We start from the raw sequence: 12,757 nt of genomic DNA, 5'->3' as shown, positions 1-12,757 counted from the left end.
CCGATCGCTGCTCTGCGCACCCCCGGGGGGGCGCGCAGAGCATATTATCCTGCCGCCGTCATATGACGTCCGGTCTGGATAATACAACCACAATCCCGCAGTCATTTTGCTATAGGGCAGGCGGGATGTGGTTAAGCACACTTCGGGAAGGTTTAAAGTGTCTGTGAAGTATTTTTTGTTGCTTATCAGTCTAGGTCTGTTGTTAGGTGCTTTTGCCACCCTAGGCCGCGCCTCAGAAATCAGATCCAGGCTTGGAAGGTTACAACCTGCAATATCAAAAGTAACATGTGAGGTGATGTTATTGCTGTTGGTATATGCAGAGCATTGACACTTTCATCTGATTAAACACAAAACTCCTATCCTCACTTATGTACATATGGATGCTATTGAGAAACCATGTTCTCGGAGCATAGGGAATACTGCACATGTGTTTTCTTGTTTAAAAGAAAATAAATGCTACTTGTAAATGGGACGTTTTCCCCCCTCATCTGGTAAAGTTGATGTCTTTGAATTTGGCCAATGTTTTACAAACAAACGACGTGCTTTTCAGAGCTCACCAGCCAAAAGCTTCTAAAGAGGTAAACAATAGGGATTAGATGCTCTTGGTGGTCAGAAAAGCATTCCGTAGTTTTCAGTATCACTCAATATATGTTGCTCATGTGTTTTAGTGGATTAACAGAGGTTGAGTTGTTTGGGACACATCTTTGTGGTAAAAGCGTGGAGTCTTTACCTCCCACAACGGACAGTACTTGGCGGTCCAACCACCAAAATGTAATTGTTCTTTTAAAGAAATACTTTTTAGAGGTGTGGGATAGAACTGGATTACTACAAGCAGAATTGGACACTCAACTGCAACATGTCAGATATGCTACATTATGGGGGAGGTTTACTTAAACTGGTGCGCACAGAATCTGGTGCAGCTCTGCATAGTAACCAATTAACGTCCAGGTTTTATTGTCAAAGTTTAATTGAACAAGCTGATTGGTTACTATGCACAGCTGCACCAGATTCGTTGTGCACCATTTTTATTAAATGTACCCCTATGTATCATAGTGTGAACAGTCATCTAAAGCAGGCCAGAGATTATGCAATGAACAATATAGGCTATGTGGGACTTTAACCGGTTGCCGACTGCCGCAAGTACATATACTGCGGCGGTCAGCCCCGGCCAGGCAAAGTGACGTACCGGTACGTCACTAGCCTGTGAGCCAATAGGGGGCGAGCGCGCGCCGCCGGAGGCGCACTCCCGCCCCCACTCGTTCACGGACACCACCGCGCGAGTGACCGGTGGACCCGATGTCTGCCGGTCACTCGCGATCGTTCGTTGTGAAGGTAGAAAGGCAGGCGGCTAATGTAAACAAAACCGCCTGTCATTCTTCCCTGTGTAACAGCAGAGATCATATGGTCCTGCTATGTAGGACCGTTGATCTCTGCTGTTACACTTCAAGCCACATCCCTGCACAGTTAGAAACACGCCCCTAGGGACACACTTAACCCCTCCTTCTCCAATAAAGTTAACCCCTTCCCTGCCGGTGTCATTTTTACAGTAACAGTGCATATGTATAGCACTGATTACTGGAGTAATGTCACTGGTACCCCCAAAAGTGTCAAAAATGTCAGTCAAGGGTCCGATCTGTCCGCCGCAGTCCCGCATAAAAATCGCAGATTGCCGCCATTACTCGTTAAAAAAAAAAAAAATGACAAAAATGTTTCCCTTAGTTAGTAAACGCAATAACTTTTGCGCAAACCAATCAAAATACACTTATTGTGATTTTTTTTACCAAACATATGTAGCATAAAACAAATCGGCCGAAAATGTTAAAAAATTTAGATTTTTACATTTTTTTTGGGAATTTCATATAAAAAAAATGTGAAAAATATTGTTATTTTTGCAAAATTGTCGCTCTTTTTTTGTTTATAGCGCATGATCAAAAAATTGCACAGGTGATCAAATACCACCAAAAGAAAGCTCTGTTTGTGGGGAAAAAAAGGACGTCAAATTCGTTTAGTTACAGCGTCGCACGACCGTGCAATTGTCCGTTAAATTCACGCAGTGCAGAATCGCAAAATACCCCCTGGTCAGGGAGGGGGTAAAATCTTCCGGGGCTTAGGTTAAGGTGGCTTAGGTGGTTAAGTGAGACATCAGCAAGAGATTATGCAATTTTCTTTTCTTTCACCATGGGTGGAAGGAAAAAAAATTGCTCAATTCCCCCATCAACACATTTAATGTTGATGGGGTAAGCCCTCCTGCAGCGTTATTGTCAGGGCCGGCCCTACCATGGGTCTCGCTGGGTCCATTGGACCAAGGCAGTACTTGGATAGAGGCAGCAAATTGACTCCCAAGATTTTACAGCAGTTTTGTGTGTCATCAGTTTGCGGCATGTTACGGGTGGCATTTCCCCATCTCATACTGCCGCCCGTAGTGCAAACTGATGAGTATGAGGAGGCGGAGTGTCTCCTCCGGGGAACTCCCCTCACGTGATTGTGGTGAGCACAATGACCTCAGACATCAGCGCACTCCATCTCACGCAGGGCAGGCTGGATCTTCTAGGGCGGTGGGCACTGCAGACACAGGAGTGACAGGAGGAGTGAGGACTGACCGTGGGTGTTTGGTGGACCGGTCCGGGGGGTGAGTTATGGAGGAAGATAATGGTATACATAATATTTTCTAAAGGTTATATCTATTTAAAATAATGGATGTGAGGGTCTTTTGTTGGGCGTGATTTTTTTTTTTGGGGGGGCAGCATTTCATTCTTGGACCCTGTCAGCACAATGTCTTGGGCCAGCCCTGGCTGCTGTGTTCTGCCAGTGGGGAGCCTTCCTTGCCAGCAAAAAAACAACAACAATGTAGGAGCGCTAACAAAACCTCCAGCACATGAAGAGTAAATGGGTTAGAACGGGTGGGGGAGGGGAAGAGAACATGAGGAATAGAAACTGCAAAAAAAAAAAAAAAACGCAGATGAAAAAACGCAAATGAAAAAACGGAGATAAAAAAAATACCATAAATTGATGAATGACAGAGTCCTGATGGAAAATGTCCAAGGCACCGAGCTGCTCTCCACAGACAAGAGGAGTTCTGAACTAAACAAAAGAAAGAGATAGAGCGCTCTAAGTGCAGACAGTCTTTATTAATAACAAGGCATAGGTGATATAAACTCACTAGAAACCAAAGTCATCGAGCTGTGTCAAGTCATGGACATCAGGAATTCCTCTGGGAGGTGCCATCCACTCGTGTGCAGCAATTCAGAAGCTTGATCGCTGATCAGAGGAGAAAAGGAAGCCGGCTACCTCCTCCAGCAGTCGGCGGTCAGCGTCTAAGGCATCGGCTGCGATGTGCGGTGGAAGCTGGAACGCGGCCTCGTCACCAGGGAATGTATGGTGTGTGGAATATGCACGGTATGCACGACGCGTTTCTGAGCATGCAGGTTCCCTTTCTCCTGGGCTGTGTCCAATTATCCTTTATTGTGCACCATATATATTCCCTGGAATAAACACGGCTTCACAGCACCTGAAGAAAGAGCGCGCAGGGCCGTACGTGACCCAGCGCATGCTCAGAAACGCGTCGTGCATACCGTGCATATTCCACACACCATACATTCCCTGGTGACGAGGCCGCGTTCCAGCTTCCACCGCACATCGCAGCCGATGCCTTAGACGCTGACCGCCGACTGCTGGAGGAGGTAGCCGGCTTCCTTTTCTCCTCTGATCAGCGATCAAGCTTCTGAATTGCTGCACACGAGTGGATGGCACCTCCCAGAGAAATTCCTGATGTCCATGACTTGACACAGCTCGATGACTTTGGTTTCTAGTGAGTTTATATCACCTATGCCTTGTTATTAATAAAGACTGTCTGCACTTAGAGCGCTCTCTCTCTCTTTCTTTTCCTTGCCAGCAGAACACAGTGATTAGTGATGCAGGCTTATAGCTTGCAGCACTAATCATTCAGGAAAAAACAGACAAGCTCTTTGTACACAAGTCAATCGATGGACAACCAGGGGGCCCATACATGGATCAAAATTTGGCTGGTCTCTGCTGAACCAAGTTTCAATCCATGTATGGCACGTTAAGGCTGGTCATACATGGATTTTTTTATTATTTTTTTTAAACAAACCGGTTCTCCCATCCCATCCACACAAGCAAGGTTGAAGGAGGAATCCTTTTTTTTGTTGTCAGAATACAATAGCACATTGTATCCCCCTCTGCTGCACTGTTACACTGATCACTGATATACACTGATGCTTGGCTGCAGCGCTGATGGAAGGAACATTTTTAAACAAGCCAGTTCATTAGATCAACTTTTCTGGAACAGAAATAGCCAGGCCATAGATGGATCAAAATGTGGCTGTTCCCTGCTGAGCCAGCCATATTTTGATCCAACTATGGCCAGCTTAGGAACTGCGGGCACCCTTATTATACTCAAAGTGAGTATTAAGCTGGGCCCCACACCTCCCACCTTTTGCTCCTCACTACTGACCCATCACTGCCACTTTTGTCTCATTGGTCCATAGTAAGTTTCAAGCTGCAGAAGGGGGTGGCCAAACTTTAAATAGCACAGCATTCCTGAATTTGGGGAATGGGAAGCTGTATAAGACATTTGACCAGGCACCTGGAGATATGTGTTACATCATACAAGTGAAGGTTTAAAGCTGAACTCCAGGCAGATATAAAAATGAATACAGCTCTGTAATTAATAATATATAGTTACCTGTCATTTTTAAATGCAAGTAGTATACAGAATCAACCACTTGCAGTTCCCAGCGAGCTCAGACTGGGAGAGGAAAAAGCAACACATGGAACCAATCAATTGTGCTGCAGTACCCATGTGATAAAAAGAGACATGCTGATAGGAGGGCATAGCAGAGTTACAGAGAGATGAGCTAATCAGTCTGTTGGTTCTTCTTTCACTGTCCAGTCATAGCCTGGGGAAGTAGCAAGACCTGTCGTTGTTACCTAACAGTATCAGATAGAAGTCAAGTCTCCTCCTATAACCGACAGGGCTGTACTGTGTAAAAGTGCTTTGTAAATTTCACAACTAGATGGACAGAAAGTGATATTGTTTTTGCAGATAGAACAGATCCCATTTGTATTTCATCTGTGCATGCAGCTGTATTCCAGGAGTTTAGCAGTTTTAGGGCTCATGCTGATGGGGGGTTATTTTCCTGCATTTGACATGTGCTTGGAGCTTGATGAGCCAAACTGCCCTTGGTCGGGTTCCAGCAGATAATTTTGGTAACTTCAAAGAAGTTTAGATACTGAACCCCATTTTAATTAATGGGAGCCAAGTCTGTCAAATCAAATTATTCATTGTCTTGCCTAGTAGGCAAATGGGTGTCATAAATAGGGGTGGAAGGTGGGGGTGCACTGCTCTAGGGAACAAGTAACATTGAAAAAAAATGTTCAAAATTCCATTTTGCCGGGTGCATTTTTACAACACTGACATTTACAAAGTAAAGGGGGTTTAAATTACTGGCAAATAGAATTTCCCTTCTGGCTTCTATTTAAAAAAAAAACCACACACACAGCCCTCCAAAGTTCCCCAAAATAAGTAATCGGCTATATAAAGAAGGGGCGGGGATAGTAGTGACATAATTGACCAAATATGGCCATGACCAAATCTGGTCAATATCATTGCCTACATATTGCCAGTGACCATATTTGGGCAGTGATGTCACTGCTATACCCGCCCCTTTGCCTATGCAGCCAAGAATTCCTGACCATGTAAGCAATGGGCCAGTGCCAGCACATACTGCTTCCTTATGCCTCGTACACACGCAACGATTATCGGCCGACCGACCGGCCGTCTTTTGTCCAGTGTTGTTGTGTTGGTTGAAATGTGCTCTAGACTGCACACAAATTTTCTTGGCCAACAAAAAACAACTTCAGAAGTGATGTCATGTGCTGGTTTACTTACCGTGTGTTTTTTCTTCTCTGAGCATGCCCAGTCTTGCTCATCAGATTTTTGTCTGCCGAAATCTGTACTGACTGACGAACAATTGGCCGTTCTGACGGCCAACACAAATTTTATAGCATGCACACCAGATTTTGTTCGGCCGAAAAGTCGCAGTCGGTTGTCGGAAGCATCATACTAACAAGCCGACAATCGGCCGATCGGACGTTGGCCGAAAATTCACGGCCAGCAATCGTTGCATGTGTACGAGGTGTTAGGAACCAGGTCAGCAAAATGCTGAGTTAAAAAAAAACAGTAGACATAACAGTTCAGAGGCTGAATTTAGATGCATCATGTCCTACTGAGGTGCTTTCAAACTGCAAGTAACGTAGGTCAAACAGAGAATTTGCTTGTCAAACACTGCGTTTTACATTAGAACACAGTTTCATGCATTCAAATGAAAAACACAGCGTTTGACAAAAACTCCTGTCGACATGAGCCATTAGAAAGTGTAGGGAATGGTTAGAACCTTTGTTGGGCTTTGTTGTAGTCTCTGTCTCTGTTGGGCAGATTGACCCTCTATATTAGTACAGGTGACCCTTGTCACCAAGACAGAAAGTGATGGAAATCCACAATGTAACTACTGTCACTGATACAGGAAATAAGAGGAAATGTTTCAATAGGGACAACTGTACTGGTCTAAGGGGGGAGTTCCCCCTCACTTTGGAGAGGTTCCCTCTCACTTGTGTTGTATCTTCCAGATTTCCCTAGAATGGGACACTGACAGTAAAAAATTAAACCTGATGTTGGTTTAACAATTCCCTGCTCATTCCAGCCTTTTTCTTCAATACAAGCCAGTGCCATGCCTTTTCTGTAAAATTTCTATACCTATCGTGTATTTTTTGTACAAAGTCAGCTGAATGTGAGTGGATCAGATTGATTGAACATTTAAGCCTTTGCTGAATCTACTAGTTTAGTAGTACGCCTCGTGTCTTGTATTTCCATCTCTTTGCCCTTTTATTTCATGACATCGGGAAAACACAGGAATGAAATAAGTAATAGGAACCAACTATTGACTTGAGTAGTGTGCAGAGAATGGTGTTTGTTATGTTATGGTGTTTGTTATGTCGAGAGCGGACTGAAGTACAAAATCTTACATTCACTGCAAATTGCCTTCATTTGTTTTGTCGTAGGCTGACTCCCTAATTGACAGAGAGCACCAGAACTTCTACAATGCTTCCCTGGAGTATATCTTTAAAGTGCAAGAGGTACAAGAAAAGAAGAAGTTTGAATTTGTTGAGCCTGTAAGTATAATTCTTATTAAATATTTCTATTACCATAAAGTGAAATTTTTCCAGGGCAAAGAGTAAGACCGTCACTTTATCCCTCCCCAACAGGTATTGGTTAGCATGTGACTAAATCCCCTTCCACCATGTGATAGCACTGGTGCCCTGTGGTTGGCCCAGTGCTATCACATGCGGGCGTCCATAATCCTGTGTAAGCTCCAACATGTTGGTTTAATACTTACACAAGGCAAGAAACAAGTTAGTATAATATATATATATATATATATATATATATATATGCTCTAGTCTATATATACAGTATGTGTGTATATATATATATATATATATATATATATATATATATATATATATATATATATATATATATACAGTGGGTACGGAAAGTATTCAGACCCCCTTAAATTTTTCACTCTTTGTTATATTGCAGCCATTTGCTAAAATCATTTAAGTTCATTCTTCTTCCTCATGAATGTACACATAGCACCCCATACTGACAGAAAAACACAGAATTGTTGACATTGTTGCAGATTTATTAAAAAAGAAAAACTGAAATATCACATGGTCCTAAGTATTCAGACCCTTTGCTCAGTATTTAGTAGAAGCCCCCTTTTGATCTAATACAGCCAGGAGTCTTTTTGGGAAAGATGCAACAAGTCTTTCACACCTGGATTTGGGGATCCTCTGCCATTCCTCCTTGCAGATCCTCTCCAGTTCTGTCAGGTTGGATGGTAAACGTTGGTGAACAGCCATTTTTAGGTCTCTCCAGAGATGCTCAATTGGGTTTAAGTCAGGGCTCTGGCTGGGCCATTCAAGAACAGTCACGGAGTTGTTGTGAAGCCACTCCTTCGTTATTTTAGCTGTGTGCTTAGGGTCATTGTCTTGTTGGAAGGTAAACCTTCGGCCCAGTCTGAGGTCCAGAGCTCTCTGGAGAAGGATTTTGTCCAGGATATCCCTGTACTTGGCCGCATTCATCTTTCCCTCGATTGCAACCAGTCGTCCTGTCCCTGCAGCTGAAAAACACCCCCACAGCATGATGCTGCCACCACCATGCTTCACTGTTGGGACTGTATTGGACAGGTGATGAGCATTGCCTGGTTTTCTCCACACATACCGCTTAGAATTAAGGCCAAAAAGTTCTATTTTGGTCTCATCAGACCAGAGAATCTTATTTCTCACCATCTTGGAGTCCTTCAGGTGTTTTTTAGCAAACTCCATGTGGGCTTTCATGTGTCTTACACTGAGGAGAGGCTTCCGTCGGGCCACTCTGCCATAAAGCCCCGACTGGTGGAGGGCTGCAGTGATGGTTGACTTTCTACAACTTTCTCCCATCTCCTGACTGCATCTCTGGAGCTCAGCCACAGTGATCTTTGGGTTCTTCTTTACCTCTCTCACCAAGGCTCTTCTCCCCCGATAGCTCAGTTTGGCCGGACGGCCAGCTCTAGGAAGGGTTCTGGTCCTCCCAAACGTCTTCCATTTGAGGATTATGGAGGCCACTGTGCTCTTAGGAACCTTAAGTGCAGCAGAAATCTTTTTGTAACCTTGGCCAGATCTGTGCCTTGCCACAATTCTGTCTCTGAGCTCTTCAGGCAGTTCCTTTGACCTCATGATTCTCATTTGCTCTGACATGCATTGTGATCTGGAAGGTCTTATATAGACAGGTGTGTGGCTTTCCTAATCAAGTCCAATCAGTATAATCAAACACAGCTGGACTCAAATGAAGGTGTAGAACCATCTCAAGGATGATCAGAAGAAATGGAAAGCACCTGAGTTAAATATATGAGTGTCACAGCAAAGGGTCTGAATACTTAGGACCATGTGATATTTCAGTTTTTCTTTTTTAATAAATCTGCAACAATGTCAACAATTCTGTGTTTTTCTGTCAGTATGGGGTGCTATGTGTACATTCATGAGGAAGAAGAATGAACTTAAATGATTTTAGCAAATGGCTGCAATATAACAAAGAGTGAAAAATTTAAGGGGGTCTGAATACTTTCCGTACCCACTGTATATACACTGTATATATAGTAATTTATATAACCCTCTTTATTTTTGTAGGGGTACCTGAACTCAAAAAGTGAAGATTACCTATGACATAGTTAAAGTAGAATTCCCAGCAAAACCTAGCTACTCTTAAAAATGCTCCCTCTTCCCTCTTAACGCCTATTCTGACTAATATATAAAAGAAAGATCTGTATACTTACCTATTTTCAGACTGCACCACTCCCGTCACTAAATCCCACTCCTCTTCCTCAATCAGCGGTGGCTGCAGGGGAGAGGCTGAAGCATCGACAACGGATGGGCTAGGAGCAGGAGCCTATGGGTGACGTCACCACTCCCAGCCATTGCCAGCAATTGTCGAGTTCTACTCGCCCTCTACTTTATAGCCAGTGCTGGCTGGCACAGGGGGGAAATGGGACCAGACTGGAGTGGTCTGAAAATAATATACTGATCACTCTTATGTAAGTTAGTCAAAATAGGTGTTAGGAGGGGAGGAGCATTTTAAAAGTAGTTAGAATTTAGCTGAACTTCCAATTTAACATGTTAATTATTCCTAAGTTATACCTTAAAAAGTACCCTTTGTCTTGAATTCCTCCTGAAAAATAGCAGTGCACTAACTGGTATGTGAATGTGCCTAGGCACTCATGTGTATCTGCACTGTGAGATCTAGGGCACTGCTGCCTCTGACTAGTTGTCTCTAAAGATTTTTAAACAAGATTTGGTGACATTAGTACTGCACTTGTAAGTGGGCTTGTAAATGGCCGAGTGTTGGAGCCAAAGAGTATAAGTCCCTGCCCCGCTTCTTCCTACCAGAACAACAACCCTCCTGCTTGAGATTTTATGCCCATCTCCTTGCCCTCCTTGCCAGAGGCCTCCTCATGACATTCCCGGCCATTGACCTTTATATCTCATTGATGGATTGTTTACATGAAAAGTTAGGATTGCTGCACTTTATTGATGTTACTTTAAGATTGCATTTCAGTCACATTACATAGATATACTATCCGGAGTCATTTGACAGTATTTTGTCACATATAGTGGACGAACCTCACCGTAAGCTTTAATAATTATTTATATTATTAATTATATTATTATTAATTATATATATTAATAATAATATTAATAATAATTAATAATAATTAAATAAATTTTAATTCATTATCCAGCTCACCGCTCCATACAGGTAGCCTGTCTGAGACAGGATCACTTCATTCACCTCTGGCTTGGGTACACTTCTCCCAGATCCTTCAGGGAGATAGCCTCACTACAAGGAAAACTTGGCTTGGGTGACCCACTGTAGCCTCCTCCACCATAAGAATCAGGATGTCTACACCCAGCGCTTCTCCAGCCCTCTACAGGGTCTCCACTTGCTGACAACATCTGCCTAATGGTCCAATCTCTGGCTCCCATGCCCTATCTGCACTGTTTCTCCCAACCTGGGCCTGTACAGTCAGGGAAAAAAAGTATTTGATCCCCTGCTGATTTTGTATATTTGCCCACTGACGAAGAAATGATCAGTCTATAATTTTAATGGTAGGTTTATTTTAACAGCGAGTGACAGAATAACAACAAGAAAAATCCAGAAAAATGCATTTAAAAAAAAGTTATATATTGATTTCCATTTTAATGAGTGACATAAGTATTTGATCCCCTATCAATCAGCAAGATTGCTGGCTACCAGGTGTCTTCTTGTCTTCTATGCAGGTAACGAGCTGAGATTAGAATCACTCTCTTAAAGGGAGTGCTCCTAATCTCAGCTTGTTACCTGGATTAAAGGCACCTGTCCACATAAGCAATCAAGCAATCAGATTCCAATCTCTCCACCATGGCCAAGACCAAAGAGCTGTCCAAGGATGTCAGGGACAAGATTTTAAACCAACGCCAAGCAGCTATTTGCAAATGGAAGAAACACAAAATACCTGTCAATCTCCCTCGGTCTGGGGCTCTATGCAAGATCTCACCTCATATAATTTCAAAGACCATAAGAATGGTGAGGAATCAGCCCAGCACTACACGGGAGAATATTTTCAATGATCTCAGGGCAGCTGGGACCATAGTCACCAAGAAAACAATTGGTAACACACTATGCTGTGAAGGACTGAAATCCTGCAGCGCCAACAAGGCCCCCCTGCTCAAGAAAGCACATGCACAGGTCCGTCTGAAGTTTGCTAATAAACATCTGAATGATTCTTCAGAGAACTGGGTGAAACTGTTGTGGTCAGATGAGACCAAAATCAAGCTCTTTGGCTTTAATTCAACTCGCCGTGTTTGGAGGAAAAGGAATGCTGCCTATGGCCCCAAGAACACCATCCCCACCATCAAATATGTAGGTGGAAACAATTTGCTTTGTTTTTCTGCTAAGGGGACTGGACAACTTCCCCGCATCAAAGGGACGATGGGTGGGGCCATATACTGTCAAATCTTGGGTGAGAACCTCCTTCCCTCAGCCAGGGCATTGGAAATTAATGGGTATTCCAGCATGACAATGACCAAAAACACACCGCCAAGGCTAACAAAGGAGTGGTTCAAGAAGAAGCACATTAAGGTCCTAGAGTGGCCTAGCCAGTCTCCAGACCTTAATCGCATAGAAAATATCTGGAGGGAACTAAACATTCGAGTTACCAAACATCAACCTCGAACCCTTAATGGCTTGGAGAGGATCTGCAAAGAGGAGTGGGACAAAATCCCTCCTGAGATGTGTGCAAACCTTTTGGCCAACTACAAGAAACGTCTGAACTCTCTGTGATTGCCAACAAGGGTTTTGCCATCAAGTACTAAGTCATGTTTTGCGTAGGGGTCAAATTCTTTTTTCACTCAATAAAATGCGAATCAATTTATAACTTTTTTGAAATGCGTTTTTCTGGATTTTTTTGTAGTTATTCTGTCTCTCACTGGTAATAATAATAAACCTACCATTAAAATTATAGACTGATTATTTCTTTGTCAGTGGGAAAACTTACAAAATCAGCAGGGGATCAAATACTTTTTCCCTTCACTGTATATGGGCACTGGCTCACACATGACATCACTGCAGGAGGGTTCTAGCTAAAAGGGACCTAGCACCCGATCACGCTATTCTCTATTACCAGCACCATTCTGGGACAGAGCCACCTAGTGGCAGATGAGCTAATTTCACCTGCTTGCATGCTATTCATTTTTCCTCTTGCTGGGGGCACTGATATGAGTAAGCAATGTCCTGCCTCTATCAAGATTGCCACGTCCACAAAGAGACACAGTGCAGAACAAAGCATGGTAAGTCGGCAGTGGATAAATAGCTGCTGGGTGACTGGTGACCAGTTCTTTGCTCTCTGCTTGCCTATTTGGGGACAGCTTTTAGAGCTTGGTTTCCCTTTAATGCATTTCAAATTGTTGTATTCATTACCAGGGGGTATTTTTTGAAAAAAAAACTGAACATTTGCTTATTTGTTGTACCTTATTCTAATGATGCTACTCTATTTAGAGATGCTGCAAATAGACGCTGCTAGTGGCTATATGTACATCAGCTATGCGCGTGCTGAAGTGCTGAGATGAAATATTTATTAATAATAAGCCACCTAGAGGCTAT

General features: G+C 43.2%; 1 protein-coding gene across 1 annotated transcript in view; it reads left to right on the top strand.

Moving 5' to 3' along the window:
• The window catches only part of ARHGAP42 (Rho GTPase activating protein 42), a 531,819-nt gene that overhangs the window by 350,629 nt on the left and 168,433 nt on the right, over positions 1-12,757 (top strand). Inside the window, exon 6 of the mRNA XM_082244686.1 lies at positions 7,081-7,191. Within this exon, the coding sequence (XP_082100812.1) occupies positions 7,081-7,191 (111 nt within the window). The remainder of the gene's footprint in view (positions 1-7,080; positions 7,192-12,757) is intronic.

This window comes from Pelophylax lessonae (assembly GCF_965119305.1).
Source record: "Pelophylax lessonae genome assembly, chromosome: 2".
In the NCBI taxonomy this organism is placed as follows: domain Eukaryota; kingdom Metazoa; phylum Chordata; class Amphibia; order Anura; family Ranidae; genus Pelophylax; species Pelophylax lessonae.
This window is presented reverse-complemented; position numbering and strand designations above follow the sequence as displayed.